Here is a 27,370-nt window from a genome sequence, read left to right as displayed (position 1 = left end):
GCCTCACAACTTCATTCACTTTCTCTGTTTATAGCCTACAGAACATTTAGGATGCCATCGTGCGATGGCTTTTCAGATCCTTTGAGCGCAAACCATAGTTATCGTGGGACTGCGTAAATGACCTTATCTGCTTGAATCTGATTTGTTGAAACAGAAACTGCATTTAGTTCTCTTTTGAAATGTTATGGTAACTGTTGATGGCCAGTCAGTCGCACGGCACAAGTGGTGCACTTCTCCCTCCGAGACGTCAGTCCTGAGGATACGGTACCTCTCCAAAAGCGCTGCTGGTGCGCAGGTTACGCAGTGCTGCCTCTGGTGATGCTCACGACTGATAAGGACCACTGACGTCAGGAAGCGGTAAGTAAGTAAAACGCCCGAATCTTTGGTGCCTTACACCACGGCTGTGACAGCAAACCCACTTGCAAATGAGCGTTTAAGGTAAGATTCAAATAGGCACAGCAAAATGTTTTATTTGTCTGGATCAGCGCTTCACAACTGGGTTTTTTACTATAATTTGCTGAAGTAGCATACGTTTTGGGCACACTTTCCTTACGAAGTGTAGGTTAACTTAAGTTAGTTTGATGTTTAACCTCTTCAGAACAAAATCTATTAAATAAATGTGCTAATGCATTATGTTTGTGATGTTCAATATCCCTTTCTCTTGTTGCAGGGCTCAATCCCTCTCCCCCACTCGGATTCTGTAAAAATGGGAGCATTAGATTCTCTGAAAGAATTCAGTTTGCTGACATGGATGAGAGAAAGAAGACAGTCCAGAAAACTGATCTTGCTTATCGTATTCATCGCTCTTTTGTTGGATAATATGCTCTTGACGGTGGTCGGTAAGTAGGAAAGCTGAAGTTTTCGCCATTCACCTGTTACGCATGCTTTACTCATGGCTCTCCATCGTTTGCTGTTACAGTCTACACCGGCGTTATAAAATAGTTATTCCAGCAGTTCTGTTGTAGCCATAGCGATGTTGTAGTCTAAAGAAAGTTTTTACATCTAAATTGATGTGTGTTTTCTGAGGTTTCCATATAATCTAGCCAATTGTTGTCCACCAATGTTAGAGAGATAGTCGGCTTGCTAAACTTTCAATGTCTTCGATGTTAATCAGTCGTTTGTGAATAGACCACATTCTTGATAAGAACTCTTTGGTTCTACTGATTTCTGGCAAGTGCGAAATTCAATCTAAATGCAGTAACCGTAATTTATTGAGGGACAGAAGGTGTACGTACTGGGCCATCTTAATTTAATAAGGATAGACAAGGATAAGTAAATCAGTCAGCTTATCACATATATCGAGGTAATGAAATAACAAAATCAAATTACAGGAGTCAGCTGGTCGTTCCACTTTCCTCATTTTAGAAGGATGTCAAACTTAAAACCATAGTGGGGAGGCTAAATTTAGGCACACATTATGTCCGTACCATTTTCACTCATAACAGAATAGGCTAATTGTTTTTGTGGTTACGATATCCAAATTGACGGCAATTGAATTGCCTTTGATGGAAAGTATGAAAATGATGGTAAAAAATAACTGAAATGACAGAAATCGCATCGAGGGACGTGGTGATTTTGGAATTGTAGGACATATTTAATATTTGCTATCTAAATTTTAAGATTATTTTCGGAAATATTCTATGAATTTTCATTTTTAATAAACAGCCTAAACGTGTGTAGTGTTTTCACGTCAAACATCATACCATCTCGACAACATCACCTTGCTGTGTGTGATTCTAAGTGACACAGACCGCAGCTTTAAACCGGTACTGGAGCAGGATGCGCCTGGAGGAGAGAGCATATCTCCGTCAAAGGAGCACGTCAGAAAACAAGCGTGTAGAAATTGCTGCTCTAGTACCAGTGTGTGAGATTTGGTTGATGTCTATTGTCAGTAATTGATCAAAATGTGTGTGTGTGTGTGTGTGTGTGTGTGTGTGTGTGTGTGTGTGTGTGTGTGTGTGTCTATCCTTTTTAATTATTTATTCATGTGGTCAGGTGACTATTTAGCACAGTGTTTGTATTGTCAGGTGAAACATGACAGGCTCTTTGTGAATATTTGGATGCTGTTTTGTTTTAATCAGTATTGGTCATTCTGAATAAAATAATCAAATTTGTGTGTGTGTGTGTGTGTGTGCGCACACGTGTGCGTGCGTGCGTGTGTGTTGGGGAAGTCTTAAATCTTTCTGCTCTTTGTCACTTGTAGTGCCCATTATCCCCAGCTACCTTTACACAATGGACGATGAGGCACCTATCGAGGACAGGAGTACCCCTACCACTATGCCCTTTCCCCCTTCTAGCACATTCCAGACCATCGTGTCCCTGTATGACAACTCTACATATGAGACCACTGGGGTCAGCCTGCTTTCCACTCTACAACCACCGGCACTGTCCACATCCATCGCCCCGACCAACGCCACCGGATCAGACTGCCCCAAAGGAGACAAACAGCTCCTCGATGAAAACGTGAAGGTCGGACTCCTCTTCGCCTCCAAAGCCACCGTGCAGCTCCTCACCAACCCTTTCATCGGGCCCCTCACAAACAGGTGGGTGTCACAGTCCACAGCACAAGTGTCTGGGCGTAATGCAAGTCTGAATGAACATCTTGATTTCAGTACAGTGTGTAAAACTGAGCAGCCAACGCGAAGGAAGACAACTTAAAAACAAACAAAAAATAAGCAGTAAAATATGACTCAGTAGTCACTTTCAGAGCTTTTGAGAAAAACATCTGAGTTCAACCCAAATGGATAGATGAAAAAACAAGTGTTTCCTGAGGGTCTTGTACATGCAGATGACACAGTTAAATGTCATATGCAGGGCAAAGGTCATCTCCTGGGTTACACTCCTTTTCCACTCCCCTCCCCTCTTCCTAGTTACTGCCTGTTGTGGCAGAATGTGGTCATTCACTATGTGATTTATATTATATGTTAATTAATCCATAGCTTTCTTCATTTTGAAGGGATCGATTTTGTGTGTGTGTGTGTGGGGGGGGGGGGGTATTATTATTTCATCTCCATGTAGTGTGAATATAGTATTCTGTTGGTCATGTGTGGATTCAGAGAGAATGTTGAAGAGATTTGTCTCTGTACAATGCTGCAGCACTATGTTCTGTTTCTGCTTGAGCTGAGCCCAAAACTGCCCTGCAATTTAAACCAGGCTACAGCTCTGTGGTCTCCCCCATGAGAAGATGACATAAAGCTAATCAACCAAAAAGAAACATCTTTCCTGTGTTGTTGCCTGGGTTTGGCAGACTGCAGAAGCACCAGTGTGACAACGGCTGGATACATTGTATCTTTTTGTTGTTCACATGGGGTAATCTGATATGATGTTGATTAGATGGTGTTTTTGAAGCTGTTTATTAGAAGTTCAAATGAAAACTGTGACCAGTCCACTCGGAAGTGATGTGACTCCATCCTGCTTTTTAATAGTAGGATGTTTTGATCGCTATAGGGTCTACGAAAACTAGATTTTTGTTTGCTTTTCAAATGAAAACACGCTCATTTTGCCTATTGGCACATTTCCTGTTCATATTGTTTGCTTAAGGATTGCTCATATTTGTGTTAAGGATGAGCACATTTAACAAATAATTAGCCGACATATGTTTTAGACAGGGCAAGACCAGCCTGATCTGCTGGCAGTTGGATTTCGCCCTGTAGCTCAGACTGGAAACCTGCACAGTCCATGTTTGCTGGAACCAATTACAAACTGGTTTATATCCACCAGGTGCACCTGGATCGTTGGTCTGATTGGTTGAAGGACTATCCAAGCGTACTGTATAGTCATTTGAAATATGCTCATTTGATCATGCTTCTTGTGCTGTAGGAACACAGCGCAGACTCCCCAGACTAATGTTCAATCTTAAAAGATTTAGCTTAGTATGGTGATAGCCAGACTACCTATGTTTCCTTTTGGATTTAACTTAATTCAAGTTTGAACGTCATTTACCATTAGCAATAGTGAGATGAAGCGAGTCTTGTGGGAGACTGGTAAAGTTTGTTTGTTGTTGACCACAGTACTGTAGCATTGCTTCAAGAAGAGCCATCAGTAGTTCTTTCTGTTGTGGCCATTATGGGCTTTCATACATCTGTTACTTCTGAATATGTGTAGTGGAAGGACTTGCCACATCCAACAAGCTTTCATTTTACTGTGTCTAAGGCAGATTCAGAACTTCAATTTGAATAGGAAATTAAAAAAAAATGATTGGAAATGAGAAGAAATGGATTTAGTTATCCACTGGTGGTCCAGTATTATCTGGTTATGACTTTTAAGTAGTACTTGTACATTTGGATATTCTGTCCAGTACCTGACATTTTGCTCTGTGTCATTTCAGAATCGGTTACCAGATCCCCATGTTCGCTGGCTTCTGCATCATGTTTCTTTCCACCATCAGTAAGTGAAAGTCTAACCCATGTGCGTCACCAGACCCCTTTTAATGTGCCCCAGTAAACCAGTTAAGGTTTTTATCTAGTTCCTGTTGCCTCTTTGGCAGCAGATTATTGTTATTATCAATAGATTGGACTATGCCCAAGTAGAGGTTTCAGTCTAGTGACACCTCTGCTCTAACCTTCTCTGGGCTTGTTGTTTCAGTCTGAGGCATGAATAGACTTTGCAGACTCTACGAGTTGAATTTGAAGTCTTAGAAATTTACTATATCTGAATGGTAATGAATGGTACTCTCTCTATATTATTATTATTTCAATAATTGCCTTTGGTGTACCACATGTATTGTTTGTTACAAGGCAAAACAATAGTTTCAGTTATTGTGTAATGTCATGTTCATGCATCCACAACACTGACAAAAAGTGTTTAATGGCTTCTGAATCATTTTTATTATTATTATTATTATTATTATTAATAATTCAGCTGCAGTAGAGACTTGGTCTGGTGTGTCTGTTGTACAGCTGTGCTGTAAATATGAATAGCAGAAATATAAATGCTGTATGTGCCTGAACATAGGAAAACCCAGCCCAAGTAACAGAGTGACACTTTTCTACCAGTGGCCAAGGAGTCCTTTTTTTCCCGGTCAATAGCTGCAATTTTAATGAAGATAATTTGTTTGATTGTTTTGTCCATTCCGTGCTGCGCTTCTGTCTCTCTCTCTCTCTCTCTCTCTCTCTCTCTCTCTCTCTCTCTCTCTCTCTCTCTCTCTCTGTCTGTCTCTCGCTCTCTCCCTTTCACCTTTAATTGGCATGACAAAAAATACAAGTGTATTGCCAAAGGATTTCTTTGCACATATAGTAGTAGTACGGTGAAAGTAGTATGTAAAAGAAAGAAGACAAAACATCATGTATCATTACTACTCTTTCTCTCTTTCTCCCTCTCTCACTCTCTCTCACTCTCTCTCTCTCGCTCTCATTTCTCATTTAGTATTTTACAATGAGTGAAACAGCGCTCCCCTGTACTGTGTGTTATGTGGTGAATACAGCAGATGGTGAAACATGCCACCATATTATGTGGTCAAAAACACCAGCCTGAGTTGGCAGCCCTATCACTAAGCAATGTGAAAAAGAAAAGAATGATCAACCAATCAGACGAGGCTATAGTCAAACTGTGGTAGCCAGCACTGTATGAAGGGCAGCCATCTTGCCACTGGCTTCCAAGTCCCACACTACTTAAATCAGGGCTTATTATCAGTGTGTTGAGCTCACGTTTGTAGTTGTGGAAGGGGGATTTTTAGTCGGTCCTAACCATTTCCTCCTGTCCTTAGTCATTTCAACAGCAACTTCAAATTGACTGCACCCCAACCCCAAAATGAGCAGTGTGGCTACCAGGGGGAAAATTGTTGTTTTGTTTTTTTTGGCCTGATTGTGTTAGTAAATTAAGAGCCTACTCTTTTAGTATACAGGCTGCATTCAGTGGCTAATTATGCAGAGAGAGAGAGAGTGAGAGAGAGAGAGAGAAAGAGAGAGAGAGAGAGAGGAGCATGTTGCAGTTTCAAGTGTCAATAGTTACTGTAACTGCAACCTCAAATAAAATGTTCCCCATGCCATTCCACTGAAGTCACCAGGCCTGTTTTATGTAAACAATTGCATTGTTGAACACTGGAGGAATGATGGACATGGACATGAGCAAATTTGATCATCTGTCAGTGTGTAGTGTGTATGTTTGCTGTTTGCAGGAAAGTGGATTAGATTGGATGTCACGTCATACAAATGAATTGTCGAATCTCATTTTACCTGTTTTAACTGTCGTTCAGGAGTTGTCAGGAGTCTCTTGTGTCATTGTAATGTATATGTTTGCTCCTAATAGACTGTTGGACTGTTGGACATTATTGTTTCATAATGTGTGTTTCTGTCTCTTTCTCTTAATGTCTTATTGTGTAAGTGTTTGCATTCTCAAAGAGCTACACTCTGCTGTTTCTGGCCAGATCCATGCAGGGAGTTGGGTCCTCATGCTCCTCAGTGGCTGGTGAGCTAAACTGCCATTTTTATTTATTTAATTTTTTTTAGCGTACAAGGCTTCACTGATACTGTTTTATCATAGATTATTTCTAGATGTTGAGGTCACTTAAGTGTGTGTGTGTGTGTGTGTGTGTGTGTGTGTGTGTGTGTGTGTGTGTGTGTGTGTGTGTGTGTGTGAAATGTCTTTTACAGGAATGGGAATGCTGGCGAGTGTGTATACTGATGACGAGGAGAGGGGCAATGCCATAGGTGTAGCTCTTGGAGGATTGGCCATGGGGGTACTGGGTGAGTGTTGTGGTTGTCTTTTTATACTAACTCTTTTATACTCTTTTATACTAACTTAACTTGATGTCTCACATCAACTGACATCTAAGTAAAAATGATTTAAATCTCGAAACAAGGGTTTTATCCAGAAAAAAAAAACTATGATTTTCCTACTAGCCTCACTCAGTTATCTGCATTGCCCATTATTTTGGTGATTGTATTAGGATCATTACTGTGAATGAGCCTGATTAAAGCTGCTGTTGTGGGCCTTCACTATGGGACAGCGTGCAGCATGGCTGGCGTGGTGTGGCGGTCCAAAGCCCGGCGCCTGACTCGTGTGTCTGTTTTCCCAACAGTGGGCCCTCCGTTTGGGAGCGTGATGTACGAGTTTGTCGGGAAGACCGCTCCTTTCCTCATCCTGGCTGTGCTAGCCGTGCTGGACGGAGGTGAGTTTGACGCTATGCTTCTGTGTGTGTGTGTGTGTGTGTGTGAGTGTGTGTGTGAGTGTGTGTGTTTGTGTGTGTGTGTGTGTGTGTGTGTGTGTGTGTGTGTGTGTGTGTGTGTGTTTATGTATACACTCTGTATGAAGAAACCAATCTTGAGCGTTATGTTTCTTCTCTCTGAACAGCGTTACAGCTGTTTGTCCTGCAGCCCTCAAAGGTGGAGCCAGAGGTGAGTGCTTAGAGTCCCCCCCCCCCCCCCCCCAGAGATTAATCAGAGGGACAGAACACTTCTCTCTCTCATGGCAGAGGGTTTGTCTAAGACAGTCAATATAATTGGCCTATGTGAATGGTATTCATTCATGATTCAAAAATATAATCAAGTTTGGAAATATGAAAGCAAAAAGGAAAACTAACTACTTGATGAAGCATGCATATTAAATAGTGTACTTCTGAGACATTGGAGAAATAAAAGGCCAAACACGGAGAGCTGTAGCTCCTGTGTGATATACACAAACGTGGGAGTGCGTCGGAAGACTGTAATAGGAAAGCCGTGTCAATGGAGCAGCCCTCTGTGATGGTGCTTTAAGATGACTCAGAGGAAGTGCAGCTGTGGGATGGAGATCTCTATCAGAGGCCTCATGACTTTGATCTATGAGGGATGATATCTATCAGTCTCTCTGGATATGACAGTGGCAATGAGAAAAACACATGGCATTGTTTGTGTGTGATTGTGTGTGTGTGTGTGTGTGTGTGTGTGTGTGTGTCCATCTCTCTGTCGCTCTCTTTCTGTATGTGTGTGGGTGTGTGAGTAAGAGAGAGAGAGAGAGAGAGAGTGTGTGTGTGTGTGTGTGTGTGTGTGTGTGTATGACACTGCTTGTCATCCTGTGCACAAACTCAAAGGGGCCCGCTGTGTCTGTGGCCATCACATTCTAATTCTAATTCTGCATCTTCCTTAAGTGCCTGCCTCCACCCAGCACTCTCCAATGGCTCGGCCAGAGCTTGTGGTCATCAGAGCCGGAGAGCTCGGGTCGGTCGAACACTCGAGACGCTCCTCAGGGGCGAGGACTTAAGGGCAAGCCTGCCGCTCGCTGCAGGAAAATCCACGTCTGACACACTAAGGCAGCGATATTTACGAAGACGCTCAAACAAGCTTGCTTGTTCACACAACACGCCAGATCGTTAAACCACCAAACACACAGGGAGTGTGTGCAGAGGAGCTAGACCAGACTGTAGAGGGTGGTTGCCAACACAAGGAGGTGGTGGTTACTGATCAAAACAAACAGAGTGGGATTATGATTGACACGGTGTCATTGTTCCGACCCCCCCCCCCCCCCCCCCGGTCATTAGTGGAGGCCTCCCCCGCTTTTAATTAGATTCAGGCGTCCACAAAAGGATGGAAGGTAGTGACGACAAAAAGTGTCACGGCTTTCTTTTGCCGTGACACTTCCCTCAATGAGGAAGCTGGCTGGAGTGCAGGGTGGGGGAGAAGGATTGCGATTGTAGCCTGTGAGGGTAATTACGAGCTGTCTCTGCATGTGGATGGCTGATGGCCTCGTGTGGATCTGTCTCAATGCTGAGTGTGTGTGTGTGTGTGTGTGTGTGTGTGTCTGTGTTGTTTGAAGGGCCTTTTGAGCACATTGTTTTTGAAGAGCACTAAATAAGGCCCATGTTACACCTTCTGTGATGCAAGCTGAGGGATGTCTGTGTCGAGTGACGCAGTCTTTAGGTGTTTATAGCTATTTATTGTTATATGTTTGTATATCGAAAGGCTTGCGTGCTTTTTACAACTTAATGAATTCCATGAAGATGTGAAGAGAGATAGATAAAAAGAAAAAAGATAGAAAGAGATATCTTCTAATGATAATTTACACATCATATTGGTGGTCTTCTCCAACCTTTACAGAGTCAGCAAGGCACTCCACTCCTCACACTCATGAAGGACCCCTACATTCTGATCGCTGCAGGTAAGGAAACTGCCCGTTTGTAAATCGCTGCGATCTATTTAGTATGGTGGCCATTTTGCCCTTTTGAAAATTCTCCTCAAAAGAAGAGGGGATCAAAGGGGCATTATGCATGCCTGAGAGAGAGCTCAATGGGCTGCAAGAAGAACTGATCTGAATATCCTGTTTTATGTTTGGAGTGTTTTACAAGGACTCAGACCTGGGCATATATAATTAAAAAGCCATACATATATATATATATAATTATATACATATACAGCTCACTAACTTTAGGTGACGCACAGTAATTCAAAATCATATCAGGGAGATATCATGTCTCTCTTTCTCTCTCTCTCTCTTTCACTTTCTGTGTGTGTGTGTGTGTGTGTGTGTGTGTGTGTGTGTGTGTGTGTAAGGGGGGTGTCATCTCAAGCAAAGAGTAGCTGAAGAGTGGCTGAAGAGCTAAGGAAAAGCATCTTTGTGTCACTGAGGCAGCCAACCACTCCAATTACCCATCTGTCAACCAAATGCCTGGCTAATATAGGGTATTATGCAGTGGTGTGTGTGTGTGTGTGTGTTTGAGAGAGAGAGAGAGAGAGAGAGAGAGAGGAATAGTAGAACAAAAAGACATGAAAGAAAGAAAGAGAAAAGAAATGTGTGAATTGATAGATGGTGGATAGATAGATAGATCCACACCTCTGCTTATGCACAAAATAATCACCCCTTCTTTCTGTCTGCCCATTGCCCTCTAGGTTCCATTTGTTTTGCTAATATGGCCATTGCCATGTTGGAGCCGGCTCTGCCTATTTGGATGATGGAGACCATGTGCCCAAGGAAATGGCAACTCGGTAGAGTATGAATAAGCATCTTTAGAGGTTTCCTGCTTTCCTCACATTTGATTTGTAATGCTGACCTTAGCTGTAAACATAATGGCTGAGTCTGGACCTGACGTCTCCCTCTCTATTATATGCTGTACATATATAATGCTATTGTGTGTGTGTCGTGGATTAGAGAGTATATAGGGAAAAAGATGAACCACTTGGACCCCCAACATACTGTATGTGTGCTGCATTGTCCACCCTCTGTTTTGCTAAGGAAACAAAAGAGAGAGAGAGAGAGAGAGAGAAAAGGCGAGAATGAGAGAGAGTGAGAGAGAGACAGAAGACGGGAGATGGAGCGGAGAGATGGGAGGATGACAGGATATTAGGGTGTCATTCTGAGACGAGAGGAGTGCCCAGGCTTCATTAGTACGTCTGGAAAAGGGGACCAGCAGCGCACAGATAGAGACTGATAATACTCACTGTTATCTGAATGCTCTCCTTCTCTCTCTCTCTCCATCCCTCTCTCTCATCCTTTTCCTTTTACCTACCCCGTCACTTTTTCTATCATCCATATTTCTCTCCCTTCCTCCTCTTATTTTCTTCCCTTCTTTTATCCCTCAGGTGTCGCGTTCATCCCTGCCAGTATCTCGTACCTCATAGGCACTCACATCTTTGGTGTTATGGCACACAAAATGGGCAGGTATGGAGGGAAATGACTGTGTGTGCTCTTTCTCTTTGTTACTCTTATCTGTCTCCTCCGTTATCTGTTTCCGCTGTCATTCACCACCTCAAAATGAAACTCGTTTGAGCTTTGTTATTGGTATTTTTTTTGTATTATTATTAAATGCTGTGGATGATGTTTGTGCAGGTTTGAATTTATGAAGCTTTGAGCTACGCTGCTTTGAGGATCTCGCTTAACGCTATGAAATTCATACCACATCTTTTCGTGTTAGCCAAAGTAAAGCCTAAAACCAAAAACCCAATAGTGAATTGTTACTAAGCCACATTTTAGATACAAATACAATATTACCACATTGTCTACCCTTTCCAAAACATTAATTATCACTAATTAGAGACTTTGGTGGAGCATTGTCCACATTGAGGTGATTGGTTGTCTCTGGGGGTCTGAGTTGAACTGGAGACTGACCGTGTGTATCTTGTTTTAATTGCTGTTGTCCTGTGTGTTGTCTCTCCTCTCCTGCTGCAGATGGCTCTGCGCTCTTATTGGGATGCTTCTAGTTGGGATCAGTATTCTTTGTGTAAGTACTTTAAAATTGTTTGATCACATTCATACACGTTGTCTCTAAATGCAGTTTTTATATGCTTGCCCAATTTACTTTGGAGCTATTGAGGGCAGTTACATGATATACAATATATGGAGCATGTGAAGCCCTTGTAGAAGATGGGCTCAAACAAAACATTGCGTAATTCTATTATAGTTAGCGTTGTTATGATGGGAGTGGGGCTAATTGGTTTTGCTACAACTATGGGAGGATGTGGAGAGAGGGAGTCTAAGTGTGCAGTAACCAGTGTGTGAGAACAGTAGCCCCGACACAGTGCCGTGGCTAGTTTAGCAGGAGGTCCGTGCTCTCACAGAACAATGTTTCGTCAGATCTGTGAGACTCCCCATATGGATGGAGCCCAGGCAGTGGCTGACTTCGGCCCTGATTTGGCCTTGATCTAGCCCTCATCCCGCCATTCAGAAAGAGACAGAGACACTGTGAGAACAGTGTGCCTATTCCCAGAGATTAAAACCTGCCTTACCTCTCCCCTTGTGACTAGTTCAGTGTACAGTAGCTAAGCATTCCACCTCCTCCCCTTTCCCCCTTTCTCCCTTTCTTCTCCATCGCGCTAGTTCTCCTAAGTTCACATTAGCTCTTATCCATTGAGGCTGTCAGCATACATCACTCACACAATCTGTGCTCCAGGCGTCTCATGACCACAGTCAGCTACCAAGCCACACATGGCTTGCTATTAGGTCTCTAAATCAGGCATCCTGATGGGTGATCTGGTGAAATGGTTCTCATGAGACAGGAACTATGTGGTCTGTCTGAATAGACTCTGATCCCAACCTGCCGTTATGGATCTGTAGTCATCTGTGCTCAATAACTATGCTGCTAATGACTTCTATTACAGTTTAATAATGACAGAATAATGATGTGAACATTTAAACCCCATTTTCACATTACTTCTGATAGGTGCCTTTGGCCAAAGACATCTATGGACTAATTCTTCCAAACTTCGGAGTGGGATTTGCCATCGGTTAGTGTTGTTAATGTAATCTCAACTGGTATTATTATGTAAAAATATCGCAAACATATACCATATGTAAAAATATAACATCCACTACTATGTATCCACTACCATACGGTATACAATAGATTATGCAATGCACAGTTCTCTGGTGTGTGATCAGTTAGCCAATAAATTCTGAAGATGTTAAAATATCTCCAGTCTCCAGTCCATTCATTGTGGTTCCATTTTCCATGTGCTTTCTTTCAGGGATGGTGGACTCCTCTATGATGCCCATCATGGGGTACCTGGTAGACCTGCGCCATGTCTCTGTTTATGGGAGTGTGTATGCCATCGCTGATGTGGCGTTCTGCATGGGGTTTGCATTAGGTATGTTTGTGTTGCATCTTTTTCCAGTAGTAGATTTCTGAATTTCCCTTATCGAACCATTCTAGTAAGGAGGACTCTGAACCTTTTGTGCATGTCTGAAAAACCTTAATCTGACTCTTTCATACATTTTCTTCGTCTTCCTCTTCTTCTTCTTCTTCTCTCTCCCTCTCTCTCTATATGTCTCTCACTCTGTGTGTGTGTGTGTCTGTGTGTCTGTGTGTGTGTGTGTGTGTGTGTGTGTTTGCATCTCCCTCTCCACAGGCCCCTCGGCTGGTGGAGCCATCGCTCGGAGCATCGGTTTCCCTGCTCTCATGGTCATAATTGGGGTCATCGACATTCTTTTCGCCCCGCTCTGTTTCTTCCTCAGAAGTCCCCCTGCCAGAGAGGAAAAAATGGTAAAGTGCAGCAAAAATCAAATGGCTTTGTGTGTGTATAGTCCTATTTGGGCCCTGGGCAATGGCTAAGCTGTCATGTGTATGCAGTGTGACTTGATTGCCATTGTTCGTTCTCACCACAAAGTGTTGAACTGCTGTCCAGTTAAACAAACAGTCAGCAGCACAGAATGTGTTCAAATTCAAATTCCACTTCAATGAACAACTGAATCACAGTTGTTTTCTTCAAGTTTGTTTAAACGTCTCTAACGTTTGTAAAACTGAAAAGCAGACATAATAGAATTGGCCACAGAAATAGAATGTACACTCCTCATAACATACAGATAGCTGTCAAATTAGTAAGAGAATTGGCTGTGTATTAGGCTATATAAACTCGGAAATATTTGTCATATTACAGCATTAAAGGTTCATCAAACAAGCTAATAGCAACTACTGTAACAAGGCATCAGAGATTTATCTCCATTTAGCGTAAAATGGCAACATGCATGTCCACATATTTATCGCCATGGCTGCTCACCTTTTTTGCATTGTATTGACTAGACCCTCTCCCACCTCTTTGAGTTTGCGAGACGTGACCAGAATAATGAATAGAATCACACGTAGAATCATAATATGCATCTTGTGTAGGCCTACGGCCCCATGAGGGATTACACAGGTTAAAGAGGTATGGATTACCAATTGATGCAAAATACTGATCTCAGGCACTTATTGCTTGAAAGGTTTAGGGTTTGTGGTTTATTTATGGTCCACATGTTAAAGCTGAATCTGTATCACTCAGTTGTTCCTCAATCGGCTCATTCCAGTTGATTTATTTTTGCTGACGATGGGGGCCATGCTAAAATAGATAATCTTACTCATCGGGCAGAGGATGTCCCTCCCAAAGATCAGTTGTGAATGTTTGTCAACTGATGACAATAGGACAGTACAGCTTGGTCCAGGGGAGACTCCCAGTGCTGCTAATGAAATAGCTGTTGATGGAGTTTGATATGGAGCCTATTCAAATTTCCCACTGTCATATTGCCGTATTGATTCAACAAACAGAAACATATTTTAGCGACTACCATCAGCGAGATCACATTTACCTGAGCAAACTGATTCTTAGCCTATTTCATCATGACATATTCAGAGAAAACATAACCATATAAAGTCATACATGAGTGATTGATAGGATTCTGAATCTCTGATTTATTGATTATGCACTTAAAGAACTTAAAGAAGAGTGAGGACTGAAAGTGCTGAAAAAGTCTCTAAAAAGTAAGTTTTACTGCTAAATTCAATCTGCTGGGTGAAACGTGGTGGTCTTCTAGTGCTGCTTGCTGGCATCCATCCAACTGGTCAATCCACTGATTTCTGATTGTCTGGGATGACGGTTTGAATCTCCCTCTTCCATCATCTCCTAGCAATTCCTGTCTTTAACATTCTGGGGGCGGGACTTCACTAAAAGCTGTAGTTTAAAACTGAACTACAGTGCTTGAAAACATTGGGTGCCTCTCAACATCTCTCCTCGATCCTTGATGCTTGGTCCTCCAGGCTCGGTCCCACTGATCTATAACTAACAGACTATCCCATTGTTGCTGCCCCATCATTCTTTATGTAGATCGGTGAGGACGAGGACCGAGGAAGGATGGGAGGATGTATAAAAGACGAAGGAGAGGCACCCATTGAAAAGCTTCTCAAAGGAGCCTTAAGTGTCTGCTAAGACACTCCTAAATAAACACTGAGGACACAACTGAAAGTGCTGGAAAAGTCTCTGCAAAGTCAGTTTTACTGCTAAATTCAATCTGCTGGTGAAACTCTGGTGTTCTTCAAGCTTCTGGTGTTGTCGGCATCTGAATTCAAGTGGCCAATCCATTTATTTCCGATTGTCTGGGTATGGTGTCAATCTTACTCATTCCCTCATCTCCTGGCAATGCCTTTCTTGATCACTCTGGGGCCTAAACTAACCATTTGCCTTTGGATCTCTTGGTTCTCACTGAGACTTGCAATTAACCTGGAAAACAATGCCACCTCAGCTACACTTTCCATCAACACACTTTCCCACCAGTCTGGAGTGCCATGCCATCGTTGTAACAGATCCGGTCAAAAAATGTGTGATATTCACTGTCCACTGGGACAACTGGGCATTTTCCTTGATGAGCTTTATACCCTGCTCTCCTCCGTCCCTAAGAATGACTGTCCCATGCTTGTCCTCGACTCCTCAGTGACAGGAACATCCACTTACTGTAGATAATCTAGACTCTGTGGACTTGTTGTCCTTCATACATTCCTTTAAACTACAATGGGGTCCACACTCCTCCAACTCACAAAGCAGGCAGTGAGCTTGATTTCATTCTCACTCTAAACAGTCCTCTGTTCCTCCACCCATAATCTCCTTTCCATGCAACTTCCGCAAGAGCCTGTGCACTCTACCCACCAGACCTGCTCAACCTAATCAGTCACACCCCTATATGGTTGAACGATACCTTCCTAACTCTGCTTACTGGCCTCAGAGCTGCTGAGAGGAAATGGCACAAAACTCATACACCTCATCTTTCAAATTACCAGTCATCACTGTCCTCCTTCTCACCCAGTCTTACTGCTGGAAAGCCTCCTCCTCCACTCCTCCTCTACCTCCTCCACCAGCACCAGGTGGAGAACTGTTGCCCGGTCTCACTCCTACCTTTCCTCTCAGATTCCAGGGCAGCTTCCAAACAAATCACAGAATGTCTCTTACAGAATTTCTTCCTTGATCCTATACAGTCTGACTTTAAAAGTGACCACTGAAACGGCTCTCTTGTCTGTGACAGAAGTTTTCAAATCTGCCAGAGCAGCAACTCCTCAGTTCTCATCTTGCTTGACCTATCAGCTGCTTTTGACACAGTCAACCACTGCATCTTACTATCCATACTCTCAAACATGGGCATTACAGGCAAAATGTATTCCTAGTTTAAATCTTACTTCACTGGGCATTCGTTTAATGTCTAATGTCTAGGACACATGTCCACATCTCACTGCATTGCCACAGAGGTGCCTCAAGGCTCAGTGCTGAGCCCCTTCTTTTTGCTGTGTACACTACCTTATTGGGCCCAATCATCCACTCACATGATCTATCCTATCACTGCTACACGGATAACTACAGCTATCCTTCCCGCTTGATGGGGCCACAGTCTCAGCACAGGTCTAGGACTGTCTCTCTGACATATCTGCTTGGATGAAAGAACATCACCTCCAGCTCACCTCTCTAAGACTAAACTACAAGCCATACATCACAACATCAACATCAAAACGGACTCCCTCTGTCTTACATCTACCATGGTGGCATGAAACTTAGTTTCAAAGTTTCCAAAGAACGTTGTCTGGCACTGCTGCCCCCACAATCAAAACGATGCAGACTTTTTTCATCTGAGGTCCCCCAATGGTGGAACGATCTGTAATGTCCCACCAGAGCAGGGGCATTCCTGTCTGTCCTCAAAAAACTCTTGAAGACTCTACTGTTCCAAGAATACTACTTCTCCAAGTGCTTCTGACAACCTCACACACCTGATATGCACTTACCATGCTCTTCTCTCCTCTACCTCCTTCCTCTCCACTTCCCTCTCTTCCCACATCTACCTTCTCTACCACTTCTCCTCCTACCATACTTAGACTAGTACTACACTACCTATTTTTAGTACTAAAATGTAGGTAGTCCTTTCCTCTACAGTAGTACTAGTATTAACAGATTCAGTGGTAATTCCTAGTCTCCTCTGCACTGTAGCTTAAATGTTATTATATTGCTGTAGCTGAGGCTCTATAGCTCAAATGTTAATTATGTTGCTAGAAGTTGCATTGCTCTGCCAAATTAATGAATGTTGTAAATTAATTATTCTTAACAAGATGTCTAAAAAATATTGTTATAGGGCTGAAACAAATCAAGTGCTTGAGTGATTACTGTGTATGTACAGTATATGCCTATCTATTTATGTAGTTGGCCTTTGTATGTTTTACATTTTGTGTCAATGGCTCTGACTAAGAGTATTGCTAGGATATATAAATTGCTCTCCACTAAAAACAGCTACTTGTTTTCCAGGCCATTCTCATGGACTCCAATTGCTCGATGAAGACACGCTCATATTCTATGCAGGGCACAAGCTATCAGATGGGTGACGACTTCGAAACTGAGAGTGATGAGTAGCCAGTCTTTGTCCAGCATGCACATGATGACCTTCAAGAGTATCTATTTTGTTGTATAAAAACTGAGAAAAAAAAGGAAGCCAAACAAAATCACAAAGTTAAAAATCTACGGGAATGGGAATGCCTGCGGGCTGTCACTGTCACTGTCACACAAAAGGGAAACAAGCAAAAGGCTTTCTTGTTCTTGCCCCAAACGGCTTACAAAAGAGCAATTTGCAGGAATCGCTGCTGTAGCCAACAGCCTTACCAAAACAGAATGGAGGATGAGGTGAAACAGGGTCTGAGTTTAAACAGGGTTTCCCTTATAGGACGTTAATGGTCAATCATTGACCCTGTGGAGGTCATTAAAGGTCAAAATATGATGGGCTCATTCCAGTGACAGTATTGACAGCTACTGAGTCTGATTTGTAAGCCAAGGCACTTTAATGCAGCTTGGGCTGGTGAGCTTCTTCTATGAAAGCTGTCAATTCATGCATTTATATGTGTTGGTTCGTAATTGTTTTTTAAATTACTTATCTTCAAAAGTTTTTTGTATGTTTTATTCCCCATTTAGGCTACAATAGACAATAGGTGTGTTTATAAATCTTCCTGAAGTCTGGCTTTTTTTTCAAAGATTAGGTACATAATCCGTATGAAATTTCAAAGATGAGATTGTGGTGACTATTCCAGATGTTTACATTTAGGCATTTGCAGATGTTTTATCTGTTAGCGATGGACAATGGAGATGAAGAAATTAATTATCTTTTCAGTACCAGTATATCAGCCAATTCATATATGGAAAACATTTCAAGAGTTATGTAGTCATGGATGGATTATGAAACAGCCTTGGGTATAACTATTTGTAAGGGCTGCTTACTAAATTAAGCCATAGAGAGCAGTTGTTTCCCTTCATAGTAGTCTATGTGTATTATTTTTAAAACAGCACAATCCCAATCCATGACATGAGTTCAGATCCTGACCTTCATTGATAAAATGAAGTGGATGAGTTTTAAGAAACTTGAGCATTTTTTGACCATTACACATAGACTCAAACTTAATTTCTTGTACATAGAGACGGTATATTTTGGTAAATTGTTTTACATGTATGGGGGAAGTGACAAATGAGTCTGTTTAAAGCCATAGAATCATGGCATTTCTTTCTGTCTTAACTAATTGTAGTGTCTGCAGTCTTGTAGCTGTGTTAATCACTGTCCAAATATACAATATAAGATAAACAACCACGCTACGTACAGTTGAGAAAGTATACACCTGTATGATTGGAATGCTATTACAAATGTAATAATGTAAAATATTGATTCAAATTTAGTGACAAATTGACACAAACTTTCCTTCATCCTTCCTTCATAAGACATAAGATAAATCACATCATAACCATGTTGTGAAAAATGATATCTGGTCAGCAGCAATTAGCAGTGTGTGCTGATTCAATACAGTATGTCATGTTATCAGTACCAGTGATGGGACCAAACATGTCTTACAGTAGATTAAATGATGTTCAAGGAAGCCATTGTCATGTATTGGATACAGAACTCAGTTAGTTCTATAAATACATGAAACAGGAAACTCTATTTAGAAGGGAAGTTTGTGTCAGTAAATATTTTTGCTCATTTTGTCCTCAACATATAGGCTATACAACTCCCTTTGTTATGAACTTAACACATTTGCTCTAGATATTCATTATTAAAGGTGCTCTAAGCAATGTTATATGGTCTCTAAGCTAAAACATTTTTTTTTTGTCACATACAGCAAACATCACCTCACCATCCGCTAGTTGCCTGTGCCCTGAATATAGCCTACTGTAAAAAAGCGAGCTACTGTAGCGAGCTACTGACATTACCCAACATCGCTTAGAGCACCTTTAACTGCCATGATGATGGCATTACAGAATCAACTATAGGGGTTGAACAAGATACATTTAATGTGCCAAACTACCTTAACATTTTGTGAAAATGTTCTTGCCCTCTCTCGAATCGGTGAAGGTACCAGTGATAGACTATTCTGTGACTATTGATAAATGAAAAACATTCCCACATCACGTGAATGTGTGGACACAGGTTGTAAACTTGATATGTTATCTCGGTCCTATTTGCTAGATGGTAATTGTGTGATGCAGGTTCAGAGCATTTGCAGTGTTCACCTAAACTCAAATGGCTTTGTAAGTAAACCAGACCAGATGGTGAGGGTCCACCTGTGCCTTATAGAAAACTTAACCACTTATCAGATCTCTAGGTCTAAGGTTTCAAGTCATGTAAAGTCAGTCTTCATTCAGAACAACCTACTGTAGGCTCTAATATGTGTCAGTTATTCAAACACCATCTTTTACTCTCACTCTCTTTGCTAAGAAGTGTGAAGCATACTTAGCAATGGCATTATAGACTAGTCCTGTGCACCCGTTTTTGTATCTGTTACAGACTACTGTATCTGTCTACATCTATGACTTCATCAGACCACACATTGCTATGGCAAAAGATACTTGTGTGTTTATGAACAACCTCACAGAAAAACTTGGTGTTGCACAAAGCTCATACACTTCACTGATGAGTTAATGCTGTTTTAGTAAAGTCTATCACAACACTAAGGCAATGAGTACAAGTCAAATTCTGACTTCTCCTTTAAAAAAAAAACAATTTTGTGATCTGTGTAGATACCAAGTACTTTGTGTGTCTTAAGAGGTCTTACCCTTCAACAGAAGCACATATGAATTTTTTCTTCAAAACAGCAGTTAGTGGTTATTGTTACATTTGTTCAAACTAAATAAAAATATTTATTTACGTATTTGGTAGAGGAAGCATAATTATCTGACATGTCACTTTTCTGAAGTGAACTGTTTGGACCATACACCTCACCTTCAACAGCCATTGAGTCTGACCAATGATGGCATTGTCAGAAAAGTTCAGTTTAAGTGTTTGAAATATGATTGCATAGTATACATAGAGGAGGTTTTCTGAACCTGACATCCTGTCAACAGATAATATGAAAATATATTGTGGAAATTGGTATACATATATATTTTTTGTTATATGTTTTGTATATTCTAAGTGTGCGACATGCACGATGTGTATGCGTGTGTGTGTTTGCTGGTGATGGTGCGTGTGCCTTTAGACCCTTGTATGTCTTCGGTTTATGTGTGTCAATTATATCAGATATAAACTATTGTTACTGGTACAAACAAATGTGGATATTTCCACCAGATGAGCCTTTGGCAGTCTGTGGAAGGCCTCAGGCGTGTGATGACTGTGAATTCAGTGTCAGTACAGGATTGAAAAAAAAAAAACGAAAAAAAACGAAAATAAATGTTGTTCCCAAATGGAGGTCAATCTGTTTTTTTTTTACTTCTATGAAAGAAATCCTTATGGTGTTAAGGGTTTTCCTTCACCATGTCCTTTTAACTCCAATTGAATAGTTTTATGCCAAGTCAGTCAGTCTGAGCCACATGCCTACACACAACTTAATTCATTTCTATGACTTTTTATTATTTTGTAGGCTTTTTGCTGTTTTATATAGGAAAGTGTTTTACGTTTATATGCGTTACTTAGGAGATACTTTTATCCAAAACGACTCACAGTGTCACATGTATGTATCCATATGTCTTGTGAAGTGTTACAGGGAGGCTATACTGGGCAGACATTTCTCTTTATAATAATTGTATGTTAAGATTTATAAAAGGAACAATGACCAGTGATATATTACGTTGGTGTTGAAATAATTCACTCACTGTTAATGTTCACTCTAACAGGATCAAGCGTATTGATCAGTTTTGCAGATGGTCATTCAGGTTTATTGATTAGTTGTATTGATCTCTAAATGACCAGGCAGGTGTTAATGGGGGGAAACAAGCTAATCTTAAGGGGACAAAGAAACAATCAATACACCAGTCACAAAAACACAAGCAGGTCTGCATAAGGATGGATGTGGTCTTGGAAATAAATTCATTTCCAGTAACCATCATATTGCCAATACAGTTGTCAAGAATGTGAGGGTCCCAACTAGAAAGCATTTTCAGTCACTATAGTCAAAGCTGACTGGTGAGCATTTCTATTTAATAGCCAACATTTTCATAATTAGACATGTCTAGAATTTTCTACATTGGATGAAAGTAAAATAATTTGATTGGGTGGAAGATACCAGATGAATGACAGCTGGGATAGACGAACCTTTCCAATCTACATATGAAACGCGTATATTTTTTTTCCAACCCACTTCAGATTAACTTCCGCATGACGTGTTGTTGTCAAACAACACTGGACATGTATGGGGTCTTTTTTTTTCAGAACATCCACATCTGTTTTTGTCCTGTTATGCCCCAGTGTGTTGATATTAGGCTGCATATACTCTCTTATTGATCCATTTGTATTGGTCCATTGCATGTAAAAAAAAAATAACCAGTTTCTGTGGTTGTTTTTAAATAATAACCTTTATTTCAAGTGCATAAGCAAATATGATATGTTAGTGCGAAAAGGACTTGCAGCACATTATGACGCTGGACAGTTCTTCAGCAGCTGTTCTGGGGGGGGGGACTAAATAAAAAAAAAGAAAGGTCTGTATGTACAATAAGCCAAGAGACAGAGAAAAAAATAAAAATAAATCTCAAATACCATACTGACCCATACACAGGAACTGAAGATAGCTCAGAGTGAGGCTTAGGAGCAATGGTGAGCCAGTTTTTCCTCAAAGCTATGTACAAGAGCATTACATTTACAGCCTGTTCATGTTTGTACTGTAGGACACACACGTGTGGTTGAAGATGGCCGACGCCATTTAGTATACTTCAGAAACTTGGACTGAGGGGAGGGACAGAGAGCACACAGACGCACTGTTGGATTTTTTTTTTTTTTGTCCAGGAACACAGAGTCAGAGCGACAAGGAGCAGCAGCAGAAGCAACACACAAACAAACAAACAAACAAAGAATGAACAGAAGACAGTTAACAGATCCAGTCGTTACTTCAGGTGAGGTTTTGAATGTTCTGACTGGCTGATTTAGTCAGAGAAGGGAGGAGACAAAGAAAACACACCGTGAGAGAACTTAAAACAAAATGAAACCATTTAAAAGCCCCAGTGTCCCCCACACAATAGTGGACAACCAGTGAAATCAATCACACAAAAGAGTCAAGAACTGATCAAGAAATGAAAACCCCAGCAAAAGAAGTGAAAGAGGGTGGAAAAAGAGGAGTTTATAGAGCACAGTAGCAGCTGCATGAGCACAGCACTCTTGCGAAGCGACGTGTCAGCGACATGTGGACAGTGGAAACGCTGGGAGCGCTTTGCCTCCCCCGATTCCCTCCCCACAGCCAGCCAACCCCAAAGCACCTGGTCATGCACTAAACAACAAAGTGACATCTCTTCAGAGGGCCTGACTCAAGTCACACACGCACACGCAGTCACACACACACACACAAACACACACACACGCTTGTGCAGCAGAAGAGAGGACTGTAAGGGAGAAAGGAAAGACGTTTTTTCAGGCAGCCGAATATTTGTATTCTGCCTCCCACCGCCACCATTTTACAGGCAAAGGGCCACAGCCCTTCTTGATCTCTCCTTTTCAATGGCACAGTAATATGGGAGAAGATATTGTGTGGCAGCTCAGGGCATACCACTCTCTGAATAAACTACATGTAGACAGGCAACATCTGACTCTAGACGTCTAGACGCATCAGGGCCAAGTGATTATGCCTTCAGAGGCCAGGCCAGACTGTTAGGATTTGACTTTAGTGGTCATAGGAGTCGGAATATACTCTAGCATCAAATTCAACCCACATTAAGTGTATCAGGCTGGCTCAATATATCAAGCTTTTAGGTGAAGCTGTGCCCCTGTAGTATGGACTAATACGCGCAGGGAAGCTTGCTGTCCAGCAGACCGATGTTTATTTATTTGCTTGTTTTAATTTGTGTATTGGAGTGGGTTGTTGTGCCAGTAACATATACTGAAGAAAGTACATTCATTCATTTTTCAAGGCGCAAAAAAAGTGCATAATTGCACTCCATTACTGAACACAAAATCAAAAACCTTAATTAATTCGGGCATCTGTGTAGATGTGTGTGTGTGTATGTGTGTGTGTGTGTGTGTGTGTGTGTGTGTGTGTGTGTGTGTGTGTGTGTGTGTACTCTTATAAGAGATTAGCACGATGCTAGAAATCTAGCTTGAAATGGAAGTCCATATGCAAAGGACAATTTAAAGTCACTGCATTTTCAAAATGATGGACATGGAGAATGAGTCCTTTTCTCCTCACAGGGGAAAAGCTTAAGGAGGCCAAATAATAAGAGACTCCAACCAGGAGGAACCAGACTAACAAGAACAAAGGGGTGGCAAAAAGAAAGAATGAATTTATTATTAATAAAGTAAATAAATAATCAATATTGGTTTGTGATTTTCATTTGTTTTCATACACACACACAAACACACACACACACACACACATCCAAAACATGTAACAGACAAAAAAAAACCTAACAAACATAAATATCACAATGGCTTCATGATCACATACTACCATATCCATTTTGGCCTTAATGATAAATATATAAGAGACAAGTGAACCAATGGTCCCCCCAAAATAATAAGTGTAATAAGTACTTATAACCCCTTAAATAATCCTAAAAGTGTTTTCCCTTGCAGCTTCATTGACAGATAAAGAGAAAGACAAGGAGAGAGAGGCAGACAAAGTTAAAAACAAGAACAAACAAAAAATAAGATTTAAAAAAAAAGAGTGCTTACAACACACTATAATTAAAAGTACTGACAAATCGACAAAAGAAACAGTGACAATGATGCATTTATACATACAGAACATGGAAAACATATTAGTAAATAATAAGTAAACATTCTCAATCTTTCCTCTTGTTTAATGTTGTCTTATACTGCAAATGATGCATGTGAGTGGGTGAGTGAGTGAGTGTGAGTGAGAGTGTATGTATGTGTGTGTGTGTGTGTGTGTGTGTGTGTGTGTGTCTGGGTTTACGGGGGCTTGTTACTCACTCAAGCCAAAGAGAGGTTCTGACAATAGTGGACTTGGCTGACTCTAAAAGGTAAACTCACCACTGAACCAGACGACACAATATGGCCACCAGGTCCTCACTTGCTAACATCTGATTTCACAGCTAGAGCGCACAAACGAGCACAACGTTCACCTGATCGAGTGATATGATGGTGTGGGGATCTTCCGTGATGTCACAGCAGTGGAAAACCAGGACATCTGGTCATTGTCACATCAGCTCCAGACTGCCTGACCGCTCCGACCAAAAGGCACCCAACAGCAGGGGGAAGGGGACACCAACTGGATTGATTGTAAGGACTACTTTGGACAGTCAGTGGCGATTCTATTCTTCCGTTCTAAAAAAATAATTGATATCTTTTGATGGCCTGCTTTTCTGACATGGTCCACAGGACATAGCCCACATGAAACAACAGCCTACACACACATTTGAACAAGCTCTTTCAGTGAGTTACAAGCCCCCCCAGCCAATGACACAACCACCTCCACCTATTATCACTGCCCCCTTCTCCTGCCTCATCTCCAAAGGAAGGGGTGGTGGGGGCATCTCCCCTCCCCTCTCTAAGGTAGAGCCTCCACGCAGATCTGCTCGTCTGTGATGTCATCCATGGGGTCCATGGGGCTGCAGATGTCGCTGTCGTAAACCTCGGCGCCCATGAGCGCGTCGTCGTCCTCCTCCAGCACGCCCTCCAGCCCCTTGGCCTTGGCGAAGCCGTGCGGCTCGGACGGCGACGTGCTCTCCACCGACTCCAGGTCCTCGATGCCGGCGCGGTAGTGGATCATGAGCAGCGTGAGCGCCTGCAGCCGCTCGCCGGACTTGGCCAGCGCGGCGGTCAGCAGGCCCTTGCGGCGGGCGTCCCCCGCGCCGGCCTCGCGCTCCTCCTGCAGCAGGGCGTTGTTGTGCTCCAGCTCCTGGTCGATCTCCTGCTGCAGCTTGTCCAGCATCAGCTCCAGCTTCTGCGAGCGCTCGTCGGTGGGCAGGCCGCGGTACAGGTCGCGGCCGATCTCCTTGACGGCGATGAAGACGCTGTCGTCGAGCCCGCCTTCCTTGCGCGCCAGCTTGCCGCCGCCGCCGCCGCCGCCGGTGGCGTGCTTGGACGGGCTGGCGCCCACGTACGTCTCCGTGTCGCTGCTCTCGTTGTCGGAGGTGTTGGGCGTGTGCTTGGGCGAGGGCTCGGCTGCGCTGCCCGCCGCCGCCCCCGCGCCCACACCCGCGCTCGCCACCGCGTCGGCCACCTGCTCGGCCAGCCGGGCCTTGGGGACCTGCCGCAGGCTGAGCAGGCGCGAGCTGGTGTTGAGGATGTGGCGCGTGAGGCCCGTGGTGGCCCGGTTGATGGTGGACTTGGCCTCGGGGTCGGCGCCGCGCCGGTCGGCGCCCGACGCCACGCAGTAGGGGTTCTCGGCGAGGCACTTGTCCTGGCACTTCTTGTGGCACACGTAGCTGCACGCCATGCACTGCGACGCCGCCTTGGTCCACACCTTGCGCTTGCAGTACTCGCAGTAGGTGGGGTTCTGGAACTGCGTGTCCTGGAAGTTGTGGCGCATGTCGCCCATGCCCATGCCGGCGTAGCTCAGCTCGTCGCTCGGCGCCAGCTCCATCCGCTCCCGCTCTCGCTCGCCGCCGCCGCCGCCGCGCTCCTGGAGCTCGTCCTCCTGGACGCTGCCGGACCGCTCGCGCTCCCGCTCCCGCTCACCCGCGGAGCCGTGCCACGGCGGCGGCGGTTCCGGCTCGCCCTCGGCCAGGTAGGTGAAGTTGAGCGTGACGTCGCCGTAGCACAGCTTCTCGTTGAAGCCCTTGTGCGTGGTGAGGCTGCGCAGCGCCGTGCGGCTGACGTTGGCGCGCGGCTCGGGCGCGCCCAGCCGGAACGTGGCCTGGTACTCGGCCGAGGCCGTGGACAGGCACTCCAGCGCCACGTGGTCCAGCCGCAGGCTGGCGTGGCCCAGGCACAGCAGGCAGCCCAGCTTGAAGGGGTCCTTGCACCAGAACGCCACGTTGAGGAAGTGGTGCTGGCTGTCCACCTCGAAGACCACCGAGGCCCGGGACCAGCGCGCCGCCCGCTTGCGGTACACCGTCTCCGAGGACTCCCACAGGCCCTGCTCGTCCAGGCTGTCGCGGTTGCTGGACGCGGTGCCGGCCGGCTCGGAGGCCCGGTCCCTGGACACGTCGGCCCTGCTGCTGCTGCCGGTGGACGTGACGGAGACGGTGTCCGGCTCGGCGGGCTTCGCCGAGGGCTTGGCCTCGGGGGACCTGACGGGGGATTTCTCCGTGGCGGCGGAAGGCCGGTCTCCGTTTCCGCAGACGCTGCTGCTGCCGGCGGCCGACGGGCTCTTCTCGGGACTCTTCTCGACGGCGGGGGCTCCTCCGTCGGCGCCGTCCGGCTGGCTCTGCGCCTCGGGCACCGACGTGACCTTGATGTGCGGCCGCGGAGGGACCGGGGGGCGCGCCGGGGGAGGTGGCGGGGGCACGGTGGGCCGCTGCGGCCCGTCTCCTCCTCCTCCAGCGGCTGTGGTGGCACCAGCAGTAGCGGCGGCAGCGGGCGCCTCCAGGGCGATCTTGTGCGAGGGCGAGGGCTTGGGCGACTCTTTGGGCTGGGGCTTGAGCGGGGACTGGAGCCCCACCAGGTTGAGCTTGCGGTTCAGGATGGGCGAGATGGTGCCCAGCGGCTTGGACGCCAGCGTGGCCACCGTCCTCTTGGGGCTTTGGTTGACGCTCAGCAGGAAGTCCTCCCTGGCCTCCGCGCCCGCGCTCGACAACGCCGACACGCTGGCGGCCGAGGGCGGCGGCGGCACGGGCGGTTTGGACTCCACGACGAGCTCCTCGAACTCCGAGTCGTTGTCCTTGCTCTCCGAGATGTCCATGGTGGTGATGGTGGCGGGGTCCTCCTCGTAGCCGGTGGGCTGGGGCAGGAGAGCGGCCTCGTCCAGCGAGACCAGCGGGTCCTGGGGGGTGGCGACGCCTGCGCTGGGGGACTGGTGGCGTACCGGACGCTCGTACAGGACTGTCACGCGCTCGCCAGACTGCTTCAGGAGCTTCGGGACCTGGACAGACGATGTGACCTTTACACCTAGATAGACCAAGATAGAACAGGATTAATGTACACTTCCAACTCATGCTCATCAACATTATATGTACCATGACCTAGATCAAACAAGATCCTGGAAAGTAAGAAAGAGAACTCCAAGATGTTATAATAATTATAATAATTAATAATAATTATTAATAATTAATAATTTATTCATTCAAGCTGCAAAATGAATAAAATAATGTATTCACTGACAAAATCGACAAAAATAACAAAACAAATCTGAAACATGTACAAAAAAAAAAGAACTGTTCTTTGGGTA

At 44.0% G+C, this 27,370-nt stretch overlaps 2 protein-coding genes across 3 annotated transcripts in view; one reads left to right on the top strand and one right to left on the bottom strand.

Moving 5' to 3' along the window:
- Positions 1-706: 706 nt before the first annotated feature.
- Positions 707-20,283, top strand: slc18a2 (solute carrier family 18 member 2). 2 transcript variants are annotated; one of them, XM_062520164.1, is made up of 16 exons: positions 742-839; positions 2,204-2,543; positions 4,328-4,386; positions 6,322-6,405; positions 6,591-6,683; positions 7,019-7,108; positions 7,291-7,334; positions 9,009-9,069; positions 9,798-9,893; positions 10,488-10,566; positions 11,074-11,125; positions 12,065-12,128; positions 12,369-12,488; positions 12,750-12,883; positions 14,087-14,134; positions 16,929-20,283. In XM_062520164.1, the coding sequence occupies exons 1-15, from the start codon at positions 752-754 to the stop codon at positions 14,108-14,110; spliced, it is 1,428 nt and encodes a 475-aa protein (XP_062376148.1). In that variant the 5' UTR covers positions 742-751; the 3' UTR covers positions 14,111-14,134; positions 16,929-20,283. The 2 variants fall into 2 exon arrangements, with proteins under 2 accessions (XP_062376147.1, XP_062376148.1); XM_062520163.1 differs by lacking the exon at positions 14,087-14,134 and having other exon boundaries at positions 707-839.
- A 3,054-nt stretch (positions 20,284-23,337) lies between these two features.
- Positions 23,338-27,370, bottom strand: part of pdzd8 (PDZ domain containing 8) — a 40,384-nt gene continuing 36,351 nt past the window's right edge. Inside the window, exon 5 of the mRNA XM_062519260.1 lies at positions 23,338-27,090. Within this exon, the coding sequence (XP_062375244.1) occupies positions 24,587-27,090 (2,504 nt within the window). The 3' untranslated portion in view covers positions 23,338-24,586. The remainder of the gene's footprint in view (positions 27,091-27,370) is intronic.

The sequence above is a fragment of the Sardina pilchardus genome, chromosome 18 (genome assembly GCF_963854185.1).
Source record: "Sardina pilchardus chromosome 18, fSarPil1.1, whole genome shotgun sequence".
In the NCBI taxonomy this organism is placed as follows: Eukaryota; Metazoa; Chordata; class Actinopteri; order Clupeiformes; family Clupeidae; genus Sardina; species Sardina pilchardus.
This window is presented reverse-complemented; position numbering and strand designations above follow the sequence as displayed.

What these genes read in the sequence shown, in the direction of transcription:
- slc18a2 (XM_062520163.1), top strand. Translation starts at nt 707, where the DNA reads ATGGGAGCATTAGATTCTCTGAAAGAATTCAGTTTGCTGACATGGATG. An exon ending in CCCAAGGAAATGGCAACTCG is followed by an intron (nt 9,894 to 10,487) that starts GTAGAGTATGAA and finishes TTTATCCCTCAG; the next exon opens with GTGTCGCGTTCATCCCTGCC. An exon ending in ATGGCACACAAAATGGGCAG is followed by an intron (nt 10,567 to 11,073) that starts GTATGGAGGGAA and finishes CTCCTGCTGCAG; the next exon opens with ATGGCTCTGCGCTCTTATTG.